The sequence below is a fragment of the Canis lupus genome, chromosome 23 (genome assembly GCF_048164855.1).
Source record: "Canis lupus baileyi chromosome 23, mCanLup2.hap1, whole genome shotgun sequence".
NCBI lineage: Eukaryota > Metazoa > Chordata > Mammalia > Carnivora > Canidae > Canis > Canis lupus.
In genome coordinates this window covers 17175726-17193617 of record NC_132860.1, presented here as the reverse complement: position 1 = coordinate 17193617, position 17892 = coordinate 17175726, and the positions used below count along the sequence as shown (strand labels likewise).

At 49.3% G+C, this 17892-nt stretch overlaps 1 protein-coding gene across 11 annotated transcripts in view; it reads left to right on the top strand.

Annotated features, from left to right (window-relative positions):
* Positions 1-17892, top strand: part of AMPD3 (adenosine monophosphate deaminase 3) — a 48932-nt gene that overhangs the window by 11939 nt on the left and 19101 nt on the right. For all 11 annotated transcript variants that reach the window (XM_072794085.1, XM_072794091.1, XM_072794092.1 and 8 more), the window contains 4 exons: positions 9347-9551; positions 12763-12925; positions 15337-15556; positions 17390-17519. In XM_072794085.1, coding sequence (XP_072650186.1) covers positions 9347-9551; positions 12763-12925; positions 15337-15556; positions 17390-17519 — 718 coding nt within the window. The remainder of the gene's footprint in view (positions 1-9346; positions 9552-12762; positions 12926-15336; positions 15557-17389; positions 17520-17892) is intronic.

Genomic DNA, 17892 nt, shown 5'->3' with positions numbered 1-17892 from the left:
TACACCCTAATAATGAGAAGAGAAGCAATCTTGGGATTTTTTTGTTATTAGGAATAGTGGGTTCTGAGGCCGCTTTCCATGACAGGGTGACACTGGACTGAGAGCTCCAAAAAGAAGTTGTTATCTTATGAAAGCCCAGGCTAACAGCAAGATGGAAACCTTCTTTTTTTTTTTTTTAATTTTTTTATTATTTATTTATGATAGGCACACAGTGAGAGAGAGAGGCAGAGACACAGGCAGAGGGAGAAGCAGGCTCCATGCACCGGGAGCCCGACGTGGGATTCGATCCTGGGTCTCCAGGATCGCGCCCTGGGCCAAAGGCAGGCGCTAAACCGCTGCACCACCCAGGGATCCCAGATGGAAACCTTCTTACTCGTAGTCTAAACGGCACTCCATGGTTTCCAGAAATTCTGCTGTAGGCCTCTCTCCGGAAATTATGTCCTGTCCCTACTTACTAGGATGCGGTGGTCTCGGCTTGCATCTATCTGCCCCCTTGGATGGAAGCCCCTGGAGATCTGCATCTGGCTCCTACTGTATCCCCAGGACTTAGCCCGTGGTGGCGAGCAGTGGATGTGTGGCAGAGGAAAGATGTTCTGTTTCCTCACTGCCACCGCAGATACTACGTCAGGGTGGTTACAGCTCTCTGGACTGCTTTGTTCTGTCCCTCACTAGTACGTTCTATGGCCTTGGAAAATTAGGAAACCTCTCCGTGCCCCAGGCTCTTCCTCACCTATGAAGTGGGGATGGTGAGAGTAGCTACTTTGGCGGGGCGTAGTGAGTAATGAGGGAATCGACCTGGGAAGGGCTTAGGACGGTGCCTGGGTCACAGTAAGCCCCCCGTCACTGTGCCCTGTTTGCCCACCTCCCTGCCCGCTGTGGGCTTGGTGTCGGCCACACGGCTTGCTTCGTTCTTTACTCTCCACGTCAGGCTTATTAGTTGGATAATCTTCTGGACTTCCATTTTGCAGATTAGGAAACAAAGGCTCAGAGAGGTTTAGTTAACTTGCACCAGGAGGCATAGTGAGGAAGTGATGGAGCAGGGACTAGAACCCAGGACTTTTTTTTTTTTTTTAAGATTTATTTATTCATGAGAGACACGCAGAGAGAGGCAGAGATACAGGCAGGGGGAGAAGCAGGCTCCTCGCAGGTAGCCCGATGCGGGACTCGATCCCAGATCCTGGGATCATGCTCTGAGTCAAAAGCAGATGCTCAACCGCTGAGCCACCGTGGCACCCCGAACCCAGGTCTTTTGAATCCAGAACCACACACTTTGGTCATGAGGCTCTTCCATCTCCAGGGGTGGAGTCTTTGATTCCACCTGTACGTGCTGGAATGATGCTGGGTGCTGCTCTCCAGGGTGTAATTACCATGTAATTACCAGCCTTCTGAATGAAATAAAGGGAAGCTGGGCCAGAGCTCCTCTCTGCCCATTGGTTTCTTTTCTGCCAAGGACAGACTGGTCCCTGGACTACCTGTCGGAAGTCCCAATGTTCTCCAGAGCTATTCATCCCTAATTTGTCTTTCAGTTTCTCTGCCTCATAGAGCCACCATTATGCAAATGTTCAGATGTGAACAGTCCCTGGAGGAACCCTCTCCCCAGCTTCCTCTTTGTTTCTGGTTCCTTCCTGGCATTCTGGAATATAAATGGTCATGTGGAGCCGTCCTGCAAGGAGTCCACAGGCCTGGAGCAACAGCACATCTCCAGATACCCGGAGTCTGTGGGTCTGTGTTTCAAACCACGACATGAGAAAGGGCATCCAGTTTGTAAAAAGCCTTTCCTCATCCTGGATCCTCTGACAAACCTGAATATTCCTGGTGCTTAGAGAAGGCCTCTCTTTACCACCACTGCCTTTTTCTCTCTTATTTAAAAAAAGAAAAGAAAAAAGAAAAGGATGATGTAGGTCTAGTGGAAAGGCACAAAGTAAAACTAGGAAGGAAAACAGCTTCTTATAAAAAGAAGAAAGGCTGGATCGTGAATAAGAAAGATGAGCACCTAAGACATAGATGCTGGTTTTCCAGGATGGAAAAGCTGAGCTGGGTTCAGACATGACCTTTCTAGGCTGGGGGCTGACTCCAGGGAGCCAGTGTTCCGGGTTGCACTCTCTGTAGGCTATAGGCCAGATGACAAGACTAGCAGGGACACCTTGCTACAGGGCCTTGCTGCCTTAGGAAGATGACATTGGCCAGGTCTTTGTTGGAACCTGGGGGTGGGGTGGGTCAAGGTGAGATGATGGGACGGACGATCTATGGAATCAAAGTTAGGGGGCAGAGAAAAAGCAGACAGGAGAAGGTGAGAGGTACCAAGAAGCTATCCTTTGTTCACTTCGAATTTTATCATCCTACCTATCCTGGAGCTCACCTACTCTACGAAAGCACAAAGTTGCAACTGAGGGCAACATTGATGGCAACTCGAAGAATGTGCAACCAAAATGTGCATCAGCACTCCTCAGTTCTACTTCTTTTTAAGCAGCTTTATTGAGATATAATTCACATACCACACCATACAGTCCACCCATTTAATGTGTGAGTTTAGTAGTTTTATTATATTTTCAGAGTTATGCTCACATCACCACAATCAATTTTAGAGCATTTTTATCATCCCCGAAAGAGACCCTATAGTTTTCAGCCATCATCTCCCCAGTACTCCCATCCCATCTCCTATTTATTCTTCACACAGCTCTAATAGCCTTTGTTGTCTTGTTTCTTATCATGCGACAGATTTAAGGAAGGAGATTAGAAGTGGGGAGAGGGATTTCCATGAGTGGTGTGTGGTAATTGTGAGCTCAGGTGTGGCAGACGGGCCACTGGGTTCAGATGACAGCCTGTCTCTTACTACTGAGTGGCCTCAGGTGAGGCTCTTAACTGTAGGGGCCTATTTCCTGATCTGCACATTGATGATAATAAAAGCACCTACCTTGCAAGAATTAAGTGAGCTAATAAGCATGACTACTTAGGACAATGCTTGGAACGTCATTAGTGTTCTTGTTTTTGTCATCATTATTATTTGACAGTCAACAGTGAAAGAGGAAGTCATGAAAAGCAGACCAGACCCAAGAACTCGAAACACAGCAATCTTGGGACAAAATGCCTCTAAGCTCATGATTGGGTAACACAACGATGACTATGAGTCATTGAGAGAACTTTAAATTATGTTCAGCACGCTCTGATTAAGATAGAGGAATTGTGAATTTCATTAAAAAAGCCACACCATAGCTTTTTTCTTTTCTTTTTTTTTTTTTTATTAGGGCATAAGGGGGACAGATTTTGTCTGAAAAAATGTAGCTTTCTAGAACTATCTAGAAACTAGAAACTATCTAGAACTTTCTAGAATTATCTACTTTCCCAAGTAAAAGAGATAAATGGATACTTCTTAGGAATTGCGCATAGTACAGCCATGGTGTTATCAAATCATTTTATTTAATGAAATTTCTTTTTTTTTTTTTTTTTAACTTTTTTTTTTAATTTTTATTTATTTATGATAGTCACACACACAGAGAGAGAGAGAGGCAGAGACACAGGCAGAGGGAGAAGCAGGCTCCATGCACCGGGAGCCCGACGTGGGATTCGATCCCGGGTCTCCAGGATCGCGCCCTGGGCCAAAGGCAGGCGCCAAACCGCTGCGCCACCCAGGGATCCCAATGAAATTTCTTAAATCAGGGTTAGGTAACTTTTTAAATTCAGGACAATTAACAAAGGAACTTCATTTATTTTTTTAAAAAATTAACAAAAAAGATTTTATTTATTTGTGTGTGTGTGAGAGAGAGAGAGAGAGAAAGAATCTCAAGTAGGCTCCACACTCAGCATGAATCTCAACACAGGACTGTATCCCAGGACTCTGAGATCATGACCTGAGCTGAAATCAAGAGGCCAGTGCTTATTGACTGAGACACCCAGATGCCCCAAGAAGCTTCATTTAAAACAGTTTGATTCATCTGCTTTTAAAGTTAGGCATAGAGAGTAGTAGACCTAAATTTAAAAGATAGTAATGATTGTGTTTTATTTTGACCTCTGGGGTCTTTTGGGAGGAAAGGTATCTGGGAAGGACTGGGAAGAGGGAGGAAGGTTGCTGGCAGGCAATGGAGACCCACATTTAGTCAGGAGGGCACAAAGGGGAACAGTGACAGGAAAGGGCAAGTTATCAGAGAGAAGTGAAGGGAGAGACAGGTGGAGGTTGAGTCTTTACACCTGATAGGCTTCAAGTGTGCAAATCAAAGCTATGCCCACCTGGGCAGGCCGCTGGTCACTTGGTGCACACACAGAGTAAGTGCTCTCTGTGGGACCCAAGGCCCTGCCATCCCTTCTTGTAGAGCCTGCTCATCATGAGCATGCACCAGAGTCAGCTGTATCTGTGTTTTCCTTTCTGGATAGGCTGGGACCTCGAGTCTCAATCATGGCTCCCCTTTTTAATTTATTTTATTTTTTAAAGATTTTATTTATTTATCTGAGAGAGAGAGTATGCATGAGCATGAGTGGGGGGGGGGTGGGCAGAAGGAGAGGGAGAAGCAGATGCCCCACTCAGCAGGGAGCCTGATGCACCACTCTATCCCAGGACCCTGAGATCATGACCTGAACTGAAGGCAGATGCTTAATCGAATGAGCCACCCAGGTGTCCCACTGCTCCCATTTTTAGACCATAGGTCTCCACTTCCATATGAATCAGTGCAGATGGTGGAAGCAATGGGGATAGATAAACCTCTGAAAGTAGGGAATGCCTACCCCACCTAATGGCATTCAGATTCAAACTGTTAATAAATCTCCATGCTGTGAAGATTTGTCACTCTTACCCCAAATCTTTAAAGTGGTCATTCTCATTTGGAGAGGTAGAAGCTACCAGAATGGTCTGAGTAGGTGTGTATGTATGGGAAGGGTTCAAACAAGCCTGCCCATTCTGGAGTGTTCCCCTCTCCTTTTGGGAATGATGCAGGGAGGCTTCTCTGACCATGCTGCTTCACTGCTCCCATGCCCATCTGATTAGGTGTCTCCTTGAGGGTCCCCAAATATCCAGAGCATCTCACATACCAACCACACTGTGATGACAGTCTGCTGAATTGTCTGGCCATCTATGCCATCATTAGTCAGCCCCTGGAATCTGGGGTATATTTTCTATCTGTCTACTCCTGGGACCTGGTATTTGATACTTTATTGAATAAAATGAGGTCTGCATGTGGCCCCCTGACTCACTGTACCCCATTGAGAGTCTTTGGTGAAAAGTTTGCTCTGGTGACTTTCCTTGCCTTGAAGTCTTCTGGACAGACTACACAGGCAGTGGGCTTCAGAAGGTCCCTGGGAAGATGGTAGCTGTTGTCCAGAAGATTGAGGAGGACCTCTTGAGGTCTTAACTTGGGTTTAGCATGTGAATCAAATGTTATTACAGGAAGGCTTTGGGGTGCCCAGGAGCTGAGGAGGAGTGGGGAGTGGGACAGGGTAAGGATGGGGACACAGTGAATGGCAGGGACAGCCAAGGGCTATAGAGCTGGGGCAGGAGGGGTACCAGACAGGTGCTGAGAGGTACTGTAATAACAACCCTTGTGATCAGTTCATGTCCTTGTGTTGAGGGCCTGTTTGGGCAAGAAGGTCTCTATGATCCAGAAGGACCATCCATTTCAGAGAGGACAAAGCTGCTCCTGGCCCCTTGGGCCCTCAGGCTTGGCCTGGAGCTGGTGTCCTCACAGCCCCACACCCTGCCAGCTCTTTGGCAGGAGTGAGTTTCTGCCAGGTGGATATGTGGGTGGGGGAGGAGGGGGCCTGCCAGCTGTGGCAGAGAGAACTGGCTTACCCTGGTGCCCCAAGGGCTAGCACGAGGTATAACAGATGGGACTGTGGACAGACAGATCTTGGCCCATCATAAGGAAGTGCTTTCTAACAGTGACAACAGATCATGTTTTGTTCACCTTGTTTGCGTGCTTAGCACTGGCCTGGCCTAGAGCATGTGCTTGGTAAATGTTTCTTGAATAAATGATTGATGGCTGATGTCTTGTTCAGAAATGTAATGAGCTGTTTATCAGTGGAGGTATTTTAGCAGAGGCTACCTTAGTGACAGGACTGGGGTGGGTAGTGTTTAAAATCCTTTCCAGACAGGACACCCCCTGGTTCTATACTTTGGATAAAGCTTATGGTGATTTCTTTTATTACTGTTACACATGTGGGGCTTCAGATAATCTTGAGAGAGAAAGAAAGACAGTTGTGTGGACACACACATACACACACACACACATTCAGTTATGCAGTTGCTGCTCTTCAGCCTTGACTGGTTAGAACAGATGCTAGATATGGGCCTGTGGTGGACAGAATTTCAGAGATGGCCCTCTGGAATCTCCAGACCCTTTGAATATGATGAGAAATCACTCTTGGGATTATCCTGTAGTATATGGCACGGCAGACTTGAAGATAGGGAGGTTACTGAGGTGGGCTTGATCTACTTCACACGAGCCCTTAGCATAAGGGGCTCTCTCTGGCTGGTTGTAGAAGGAAAAGTTAGAGAGGTTTGGAGCCACAGAGGCAGCCATGCCTGGCTTTGAAGATAGAGCGGGCTGTGTGCACGAATCAGAGAGCAACCCCTGCCCAAGAGCCAGCAAAGAACAGGAACCTCTGCCTTATGCCCACATGGAACTGGATTCTGCAACACCCTGCATGAGCATGGAAGTGGATTCTTTTCTAGAGTCTCCAGATAAGGGCTCAGTGAAGCCAGAATCTTGATTTTGGCCTTGGGATTGTGGGGGAATGAAGGGGTAGAGGGAGATAGAGAGGGAGAAGCAGACTCCCCACTCCATGCTCAGGGCTAGCTCCACGCGAGGCTTAATTCTGGGACCCTGAGATCATGACCTGAGCTGAAGTCAGATGTTTAACCAACTGAGCCACCCAGATGCCCCCATAATGGACGTCTTCAAGAAGAATTCTCTGGGCACAGCTGGTGGGTACTGGCTTCCTCACTGCGGCAGATGAATATGGATGTTTCTAAGACAAGCCTGGTGGGCTCTTGGCTTAAGCAGTCTTTCAGCTTCCTGAAGGCGTGGGCTTTATTACCTTTCTTACCTGTTGCTCACCTTAGACATCATCTTGCTTCTCCTTGGTGAGAGCAGCCCTCAGGTGGTGTTGGCTGAGGCATGGGGGGTGAAGTTGGCAAAGAGATAAAAACAATGAGCTGGCAGGCATGTGAGTGAAACAAACACCAGAGTTTCATGGGACCCAGCCGAACCGGTCAGAATGTTAGAGGGAGCCCAAGTAATAGCTCTTCCTGTAGGTGTGAACGTCCAAAAGATGCCAAAGTGAGAACTTTATTGCTCAAGGTGAATCTGCCTCTGAGGAATGATTGGTGTGAGTGGACATCTTTGGGGCAGGAGGCTTAGCTCAGCTCTGTGGAATGGATGGATGGCAGGCTGGAGAGAGCCTGGGCTGGAGGCTCCTGGAGTTCAGGATGAGTTTCCGAAACAAGTCAGCACGTCTGCTAATGCAGGGCCAAGGGCAGCACAACATCAAACTCCTCAAAAGGGCCTGCCTCTCCTTTCCAGGTGTGAATTTGGCCCCAAGGAGGTGATAACACAGGTGGGCGGAGAAGGACCAGAGAGCTGTGGCAAGTGGTGGGTGGATAGAGAGAGGAGGTAAATGTGGCTCCTGGAAGATTAGCAGTGGGCCTGTGAGGAGACCCGGCCAAGCATCAGGAGGAAGATAACTGCTTCTGGGTGACTCATAAGGCCAGTTTGGAGATCAAGTAGTTTCAATACCCCTTCTAAGTATCATGGTGCCTGGAGAAGAGAGAGGTTCTATGGGCTCTGGTGGCCCACTGGGTCCTTTGCTGGTGGCCATAGGCCTTGGCTATCCTGCTGGACCCTCAGCTAGTTTCTGGCATTGTTCACTGCTGGGTTGCAATGCTAGGGGACTGGGGTCATTAAGGCAGAAAGAGACGTGGGCGAGGGGAATGCTCATGGCTTCCCTTCATTGTTCACCTTTTAACTCCCTTCCTGGGGAACCTAGGACTTGGGGTGGTGTCATTGAACTCTTTAGTTAATGAGGAAGGTGAGTGTTCACGAATCACTGCAAATAAGCATGAGCGAGTGGCGTTTTAAACCGCCATTGTGCCCTCTTCCCCAAGGGTTTGTGAAATTATCTTTTGGTGCTAAGGTGACAGGTCCAAAAAAAATGCTGAAAGTGATGCTGACTGATCTTTTTCCCATAATATAGATACAAGCCCGTGCCTGCCCAGCAGTAGCAGCGGCTGAGATGGCACATGTCAGGCCCGGGGAAGGAGCAGCGGGGGTGACAGGGTAGAGTGGGGTCCCCAAGAGGGGGGAGGCTAAGGGCTAGCTGCCACCTTGCCATGTGACCTTGAGCAAGCCCTTTTCTATCTATCTTTTTTTTTTAAATTTTTTATTTATTTATGATAGTCACACACAGAGAGAGAGAGAGAGAGAGAGAGAATGAGAGAGACACAGGCAGAGGGAGAAGCAGGCTCCATGCACCGGGAGCCCGACGTGGGATTCGATCCCGGGTCTCCAGGATCACGCCCTGGGCCAAAGGCAGGCGCCAAACCGCTGCGCCACCCAGGGATCCCTCTATCTATCTATCTATCTATCTATCTATCTATCTATCTATTCATTCATTCATTCATTCATTCAGCTATTCATTCATGAGAGACATAGAGAGGCAGAGATAGAGGCAGGGGGAGAAGCAGGCTCCTGGCGGGGGACTTGATCCCAGGATCCCAGTTTTAGTATTTGTGCTGTCGAAGCAAGCATGATCCCAGGACCCTGGGATCATGAGCTGAGTCAAAGACAGCTGCTCAACCACTGAGCCACAGGGGGCCCGAGCAAGCCCTCTTCTATTTCTGGGCCCCTGACTCCTTCATGAATAAAAAGAGGCGGGACTAGTTGGTGGTCACGATCTCTCCTTTTTCCAATGCCCCAAATTTCAAACTCTGTAATACAAATACAGGTTGGTTGTCATCTGTGACCCTGTCCATTGTCCTTCCTGAGGCTGCTCACATGCTGGGACTTAGAGTTTGGGTGACTTGCTGTGGTCCTCACTCCTCCTGGCTTTGGTGTTAGGCCCCTGCCGTGTGGTCTGACTTCTGTCTCCCGAGACAGTTGCTTTCTCCAATGTTCAGTGCTGTTCAAACACAGGCCACGGCCATTCTTAGTGACCACAGGGAGAGGTGTCTGAAGAGCTGTTCTGTACCTCAGGCAGAGATGTGTGTGAGAGGAAGGCATAATTAGCAGCTTCTTAATGATAGGGCCAGTACCAGTGATTAATCAGAGGGAAATTCTCCCGCCATGTATATAACAAAGACTCTTTATCACTTGCCCTAATTAGTGGCTGATGTTTCCCACTTTTCCTTGTCCTTGGCTTTTAGAAAGAAAAGTTTCAAGATGATTCGGTCCCAGTCCCTGTCTCTGCAAATGCCGACGCAGCAAGATTGGAAGGGTCCCCCGACAGCCAGTCCGGTCATGTCTCCCACCACCCCTGTGCTCCCTGGAGCCACTTCCCAGCCCACGCCAGCGCCCTATGCCATGCCCGAGTTCCAGCGAGTCACCATCAGCGGAGATTACTGTGCTGGGGTAAGGTGGCTCCCACTCCCCACTCTCTATCTGCTCCCCTGGGGACTGAGTGAGGGCCGATGCACCTTGTGCGGAGGCCGGGGTCCTTGGGTCACTGGGGACGTGCCTAGTGCTGAAGCCTGGTCCGGTCTGTGGGTGTCTGGGAGGCAGTGGGCAGGATGCACAGGAGTCTGAAGAGAAGGAGGGTCTCAGTGGAGGTTGTGGGTGTGGATGAGTGTGTCTCGGGCACACTCACCCCTGTGAGGGGGGCCTGGGGCTGCAGGCTGGCACACCGTGGCCATGGCCTGCACGTTCCTTGTGTTCTCTGCATCTAGAATGCTGCTCTCTGTGGAAGAGAGGAAGCTCCCCCTGAGGAAGATGCCAGCTTGCATGTCTTAGGGTTTCCAAATGTTGAGTGGACTTCGAAGTCCAGGTGTTGATTGGTTTGTGTGGGATCAGTTATTGCTGGTTTAGCGCTCCATCTATGGGCTTCCGCTCAGTATCTTTTTTTTTCTTTTCTTTTTTTATTTTTTAAATATTTTATTTATTTATTCATGAGAGACAGAGAGAGAGAGAGGCAGAGACACAGGCAGAGGGAGAAGCAGGCTCCATGCAGGGAGCCTGACGTGGGACCTGATCCCAGGACTCCAGGATCATGCCCTGTGCGGAAGGCAGGCGCTAAACCGCTGAGCCACCCAGGGATTCCCCACTCAGTATCTTTAAATACAGGCTCGACCTTCCCAACCAGGCAGGGGGGTCTTGATGAGAAAGTGAACAAGTAACCAAGTTGGTTCACTTCATCACAGAAAATGTGCTCATTTTCCTGGGTGGATGTTGCATTTTTGTTGCTTACTTCTTGAAGAGAAGTATCACTTAGTGCCAGGGTTAAGTTTGGTTCTCTCCCCCTGGCCCTGAGCCTGCTACCCACACCTCAATTGTCCTTGTCCTTGTTACTCTCTCTCTTCTTCTTCTTTTTTTTTTTTTTTTTGAGAGACAGAGCACATATGCGCCCAAAGGAGGGGAGGGGCAGAGGGAGAGCGAGAGAGAGTCCCAAGCAGACTCTCTGCTGAGCATGGAGCCCGACGTGATGTGGGGCTCCATCTCACGTCCCTGAGATCATGACCTGAGCTGAAATCAAGAGTCAGATGCTTAACAGACTGAGTCATCCAGATGCCCCCAAAATATTTTATTTTTTGAGGCAACCCTTGGTTTTGGTTTCTTGTGTGTTCTCCCATAGATGGCCTGTGTACTTACAATTAACTAAGCATGTATAACTTGTTTATTTTTATACAAATGGTAGTTTACTGTGCACATTATGCTGAGTCTAGCTTTTTCTCACTTAACAGTGTATCTAGGAGATAATGACATATCAATAGATAAAGAACTTCTTTTTTCTTTTTTTCTTTACAAGTGTGTACTATTCCATTGCATGGATTTACCACACTTTAAGTTCTTATGGATGGGAATTTTGTTGGATTGGAAACAATGCAGGCCTTCTCTGATGATGCAGCATCCCGACCAGGAGTCCTTAGTGTCTACTTGGCCCTGACATATGAGGAGAACAGGAGAAGGGGGAGTAGGGGTAAACTGGCAGCCGCTGAATGGGAGGATGTTGGCCTGGTGCAGTAGCTAGCTTCTTTCCATCAGTCTCCTGGCACGGAGCCCCTGACCTGGGCAGTTGGTTCCCAGAGAGCTATGAGTCCATGAGAGGCAGGCTGACCTTGCATATCACCTTGGGTCCCAATGGGCTTGCTGCTGTGCATGAGGCCCACAGTTATCTATACGTTGGCTGGTGGCTGCTGGTCCACGGGGATCCTGGGCACCTTCTCTGATCTCTTTAGCCATGGCCTAAACCCCTTGCCATGCTGAGTCCATTGGCTCTGCAAAGTGCTTGGCTTGTCAGTCGCAGGGACATATGTTTGTCTAAAGTTCTGAGGTGTTTGTGTTCATTCCCCTATTCCTGCTGCTCTCAGAAGCCATCCGCTGGAAGATGTAAAATGGAATTAATACACCCTTATGGGGACATGTGGAATCAGGAAAGGAGAAGCTACATTCTTAACAAAAGCGAGGAGCAACATTTACTAAAAGTGAAAAAACATGACTGGGAAAGATATATACCAACTTCCTTCCTCTGAGCCTGGAGTAGGGTGGAGGAGTGGGGAGGGTAGAGTTTTAGCTGCATCTGTGATGATTCATTTATCCAAATATATAAGAGAACTGGCACAGTAATGAAAAACATTAAAAGTTTTAGCTCTGAAAGGTAGACACATGGGTGTCTTCTCTGTATGTTTAAAATATTTGAAAACTAAAAGTGATTTTTAATTAAAGCAGAGAGGAAATTTCCAGGAACACCCCATCCCCACGCTCCCCCAGCATCTTGTACCTCCCTGTGTTGTGTCACTTACGTCCTGTTATGACTGTCTGTTTAGCTGCTTGTCTCCCCAGACATGTTCGGGTTTCTCCCACACACATCCTTCCCAAACAGAGATAAATGAGCTCACCAGAAGGTGGGGATTTCTCTCTTCCCTTGTTAAGAGCCAGGCAGCTCTGGGAAAGCAGAACATGCTTAGGTTTTGGGACCCAGTCAGATAAGAATCTGAAGTTTGACTTGGTAACTTCTGGCGAGTGATTTGTCCTCTCTGGGTCACGGTTTCCCCATGGGTAGAATGGGTTGCCGTGAGGACTAAAATGAAATCAAACCCTTCTCAATAAGTGCTTGTTGACTGGGTGAATTGGGTGATTAACCCACGACTCAGAAGCCAGGGGATGGCAAAGCAGCAGACTGAGCATGCAGAGTTTTTATAGTTACTTCCAAGAGCCCGTATGTTTTCTGAAAGGCAAGTGATGACACTCACCATCGTCAGAGCTATGGTCCAGGCCTTGCCTCTCTGTGTGCAGGATGCAACAGCAGGGCTGAGGTTTAACTGGCAGCACTTGAGGCTGGCCTTGGGTGGGCAGGCTGCAGTGTCTGCCTTCCTTCTCGTCTCCAGCAGGTTAATAAAAACCTTGTCTTCCAGACTCCCAGAGAAAATCAGGTGTTCAGCAAAAACCGTAGTGTTTGTACAAACAGCTTGGGCTGGGTGAGCTGCTCATATTTCAGCAAGTGGTAGGAATGCTCCCGAAACCCAAGTTCTTAGCTGCCAGCTGAAAGCCATCTTTGCAGTAGATCTTGCTAAGGACAGTGGTTTCAGACCTGCTATGTGAACTCTTCCCTGCATACCCTCTTCTGCAGATCACTGTAGAGGACTATGAGCAGGCTGCCAAGAGCCTGGCCAAGGCCCTGATGATACGGGAGAAGTATGCCAGGCTTGCCTACCACCGCTTCCCACGGACCACAGCCCGGTACCTGGGTCATCGGCGGGTAGACGCTGCACCACCGGAGGAGGGCCTCCCAGGTAGGGCACTGTGGGTACATGTGGGATCCTTAAGTTGAGCACCCAAGAATTGGTGAAGACTTTTTACTGGCTGGATGTATTTGTCCCAGCTGCTGTTTTAAGGATAGGGTCCTGGTTTTGGCTTCCTATACCCATGTTTGCTGGTTTCCCCGAGGATTGATTCTGTGTACACTGTGTACTCTGCCCTGGGTAGAGCTGAGCCATAGAAGTTAAGAGAGAGGCAAAAGACTGTCCCTGAGCTTGAGAGTCCTCCAGAGACAATGGCAACCTCACCCTAGGTATTTAAAACAGCACCATCAGACAGTAAATGCTGAGTTTGTTGGTGGGGTGATATAGAGTCGGGGTAGATGCAGGGGGTATGTTCTGAGGACAAGGAAAGTAGGCTCTGGAGTTAAACACACCTACATTCTGGTCTCAGCTCCACTACTTTCTTGGGCAAGATATTTCTCCAAACCTGGAAAATGAGAATAGTATCTATGTCCTGGGTCTGTTCTGAGGAGTGAATGAGAGAATGCATCTGAAGTACTTTTAGTGTAGTTCTGGCACCTAGTGAGTGTTCAGCAAATGGTAGCTGCATTTATGCTGCAGAATTTGGGGAAGAGGAGATCGGGGATGGCAGGATGGTTTCTGGGGGAGTCCGGCCTGTGAAGGACCTAGGAGCAGTAAAGGCTGTAAGTTAGGTAATATGAATGAAGACAGTAAGAAACCACAATCTGTAAAGGTGGTTATGGGGGATCAGACAAGGGCCTAGTGGTCTGTGCCAGTGCCCAGGCCCCTGGCTGCCCTCTGGGTATAATTAGGTGCCAAGGGTCTCCTGTCTGGGTTTTCCTTGAAGCTCTGACACCTGGACTTTGAGCATCTGTTACCACCTGGAACCCTGGTTAAATCTCAGCCCTTTTGGTCTCATTTCCCTCTCTATCTGAGGCAAGTTGATGCCACCTATCCCAGTTTTGGCAAAAGCAGACAGGACCGACCGTCCAATGTGTACTTTATACAAAACAGAGTATCCAGGGGGCCTGGGAATGAGCGCAGTGAGGCAGACACCATGGTTTCATGTACACTTGAAAAGTGTTTCCCTGGCACACTTTAGGGACTCCTGAGCTAGCCTGGGGCTGTGCCTGATTGGGGAACATTGGCTCTGTGCTGCTTCATCCCCTGCGAAGCCTGACTTCTGTCCTGGGGCAGTCTGTTCCGAGCACTAATTGGAGGACACCCAGGCAGGTCACCCTGCCTTGATTGCTTTCTTTGATGAAGATCCTAGGGTTTCCCCTGCCTGGGCTGGCAGCTGAGCAGCTGCACCCTATGTGGAGTTGGCTGGTGTGCAGAGTTGGAGCCCCCAGATCTACTGCTATTTAGCATAATCTGGTCCTTGGCCAGAGACAGAGCTTATCGAGTCAGGAGAACTCATTACAAGAGTAATGAAAATAATATCCTCTAATTGATGAGTCAGTCAGGCATTACTGTCATAAAGCATTTCTTTTTTTTTTTTTTTTTTTAAGGTTTTATTTATTTATTCATGAGAGACACACAGAGAGAGGCAGAGACACAGGCAGAGGGAGAAGCAGGCTCCATGCAGGGAGCCTGATGCGGGACTTGACTCCAGGACCCTGGGATCATGTCCTGAGCCAAAGGCAGATACTCAACCACTGAGCCATGCAGGCGCCCCACAAAGCATTTTTTATACCTACTTTTGCAGCCTTTACAACAGCCCATCACGGCAGGGTGTGTTATTCTCAGATGAGCCAGCAGGATCCGAGAGGTGGAGTGGTTTGTTCAGTCTCATAGCTGGGAAATGGCCAAGAGGCATTTTCTGCCTCCTGTGGGCTAATATTTGTGGGGACAGATAGCTCTGTCCTTGCCATTCCCTGCTCTGTGGGAGATAAACTGCCTATTCTGTGCTTATTTGGGGAGGTGGGAGGCTTTTCCATCTAGCTCCTTGGCTGCCCTGGGCTCAGGAAGATGTGGGTGGACAGGGACAATTATTCCCTCTGGGCAGTCCCAGGTGCTGCCTGTTATTTTATTAGGAGAAGACACAGTGGCCCTTTTTAATGTGCCTGGCGTCCCTGTCATGCCCAGGAGGCTGAAGCCCATTTCAGTTAAATTAAAAACATTTACTGAAGTGTCAGCCATGGGCCAGGGACTGCTCTAGGAAATGGGGATACAATAGTAAACAAACCAAACATCTACGACCCAAGATAAGTAAATGACATTATTTTTCATAGTGGTAAATGCCAGGGAGATGAAATAAAACAGGGAGGGAGATAGGTGACGTGAGGGTAGGTGGGGGTAGTCGAGATGGTTGGGTTTGAGATGAGATGATGAGGATGGCCCTCATTGAAAATGTGACTTTTGAGCTCATGTCAGCTCATGAGGTCAAGGGCACATTGCCATCACTCAATCCTGTTTTGCAGACTTCCACCCTCCCCCTCTGCCCCAGGAAGACCCCTACTGTCTGGACGATGCTCCCCCCAACCTGGGCTACCTGGTTCGCATGCAGGGAGGCATCCTCTTCGTGTATGATAACAAGAAGATGCTGGAGCGCCAGGAGCCCCACAGCCTGCCCTATCCCGACCTGGAGACCTACACGGTGGACATGAGCCACATCCTGGCTCTCATCACAGATGGCCCCACGTAAGCCAGCTTTCCCCAAGTGCCTCTCTTTGGGAAAGGCCAACCAGGTCCCCTTTTTATTCTGGGCTTCCCTGCACTTCAATCATCCCAGAAATAGAGTACTTTCCCCTTTCCCCAGTGCTTTGTGGGTTCCTGCAACAATTTCCCATCATAGGCTGGCACATTCTTAGAGTTGGTACTACCTGTCTCTTCTGCATCCTAGAGGTGGACTTCTGTTTGCTGGTGGCCACCTGGCTACCTTAAAGTGGCTGTTCTCCCTCACCCCAGGCGGGGCAGCACCTTGGTAGAGAATCAGCCCAGGACATCATAGATGGTAGAAGAGAGATGAAGACTGTTGCTTTAGGTGTTAGGTTTTCCATGTTTCTGGAGGGGAGAGTGCAGGAGGCCTGGGAACTTTGTACCACGGCCCCCAGGATGCTCGTGGGCTTGGCCTGAGTTAAACTGGTGGGCAGTTATCTCTGCATCTGGCCCCTCTCTTGTTGGTGAGCCCCTCAGCTAATCAGCAGGAGGTTCGGCAGCCTGGCCCTGAGCCGTGGATGGCTGTGCCGAGTGCTCGGCCAGGACTGGGCAGCTGGGGGAGGGGAAGGGTGCGGTCACTGCCCAGGAGCCTCTCTTACCCTGCCTTCAGGGTTTTGCTGGGAATGGTGTGACGCCAGTTTCCAAGGGAGGAGAGTGGACCGCAGGAGGATGGGCGGAGTGGGTCTTGGGCCTCACTGATCTGAGGGCAGCGCTAAGATCTGGGAGGGGAAAATGCAATTCCCAGGAGGCTCACCTCTGCCCTGCAAGGAGGAGCTTTGAGGAGAAGCCTTGGGAGGGAGAGGTGGGAGGACTCTGGCTGTTCTAGGAGGTATGTGAGCAGTGGTTGTCCTGTCCGGGAGGCTGTCCAGGCCAGTCCTCCTGGGGAAGGGACTGGGTGAGATAGCCTTTGAAATCCCTTCTGACTCAGACTCTTCATGCTTCCTCTGTGATGTGCTCTGGGGCTTGCCTCGGTCAATATGATGGTGCTGTTCCAGGGTCGGCAGCTGCTCCTTATGAAAGTTCGAGTGATTGCATGCCAAGGGAGCTGCTGTTTGTTTGGGGGTCACAAGGAAGCAGGGTGGCGTGACTTGTGGTTGAAAGTTCTGTGTGGCTTGTGGCACGTGGCCAGGCCCCTGGGCTGGGTGTGGGCTGAGAGTTGGCTAGGAGCAGTGAGTGTTCCCACCCTCGGTGGCCTTTGCTGGCTGGTGGAAGCATCAGTCCCTACAGAGATTTCTGTCCTAGTAACAAACATCCCTACATTCTTAATCTACCCGTCATACAAAACCTCCTCCACTTGTCCTGAAACCTCAGAGTTGCAGAGTCTTTAGGGGTTGGGGTTTAGGAAACATCATTAGGTCACAAGATGGTTCCTCTCCATGCCAAGGTGGGCAGGTCTCGCCTTATATAATTTGGCTCTATTACTCAAGTTCTGGGCAGAAGCAGGAAGGGATGAGGAGACTTTTATTGAGCGTCTACTCTGCTCAGTCTTGGACACTGCCATCTCCATATTTACTTGTGGGAAACAGATTTGGATGAATTGCCTAAGCACATAAAGCTAGACGTCAGACAACCTGTACAAGGTCCCGAAGGCAGCTTTGCACTGCCCCCAGTTGACTCTCCATTTGTTTTGGAGAACACATGAAGGTGGTTCCACAGTCCAGCTGAGTCTGCAGAAAGCTGGAACCCCCCCCATCCCTCCCTACTGCATCCTGACCCTCCACCTGAGGGCTGGTCTCCATGGCCACTGGAGGTCTGTAGACTGGAGAGCTTGATGGGACTTCTCAACTGTGGTTTCTCCCCCTTCCCCACCTGCAGGAAAACATACTGTCACCGGCGACTGAACTTTCTGGAATCCAAGTTCAGCCTTCATGAAATGTTAAATGAAATGTCTGAGTTCAAAGAGTTGAAGAGTAACCCCCACCGAGACTTCTATAATGTGAGAAAGGTGCGTCAGTGGGCCAGAATTGAGAGCCAGCCCTCCCGGTCTCCCTCCCAACCCACTGGCATGCCGTGAGCCAGTCTGGGGCTGGTCCCCTGTGTGGCCTTCCTTGGCCAGATGAGTGTGATGCGTACATGCAGAAGGAAGATTGGAGCGTTGCCTTCTTTCTGTCAGGCCATGCCTCAGACGGTAGTTGGTATGACTCTAGGTGGAAACCTTGGTCCACGTTATGTACCTGTTGCAGTGTGCCCTCTTCCTTGGAAAATAGGGTATGGTCTGCTAATTGGTCATAAGACTTGAGGCCAGGCTGCTTTTAAGGTAGAGGATGTCTTAAGTTCATCATGGAGAGAGAAAGGCTGTTATGACCTCTTTGGGTTGG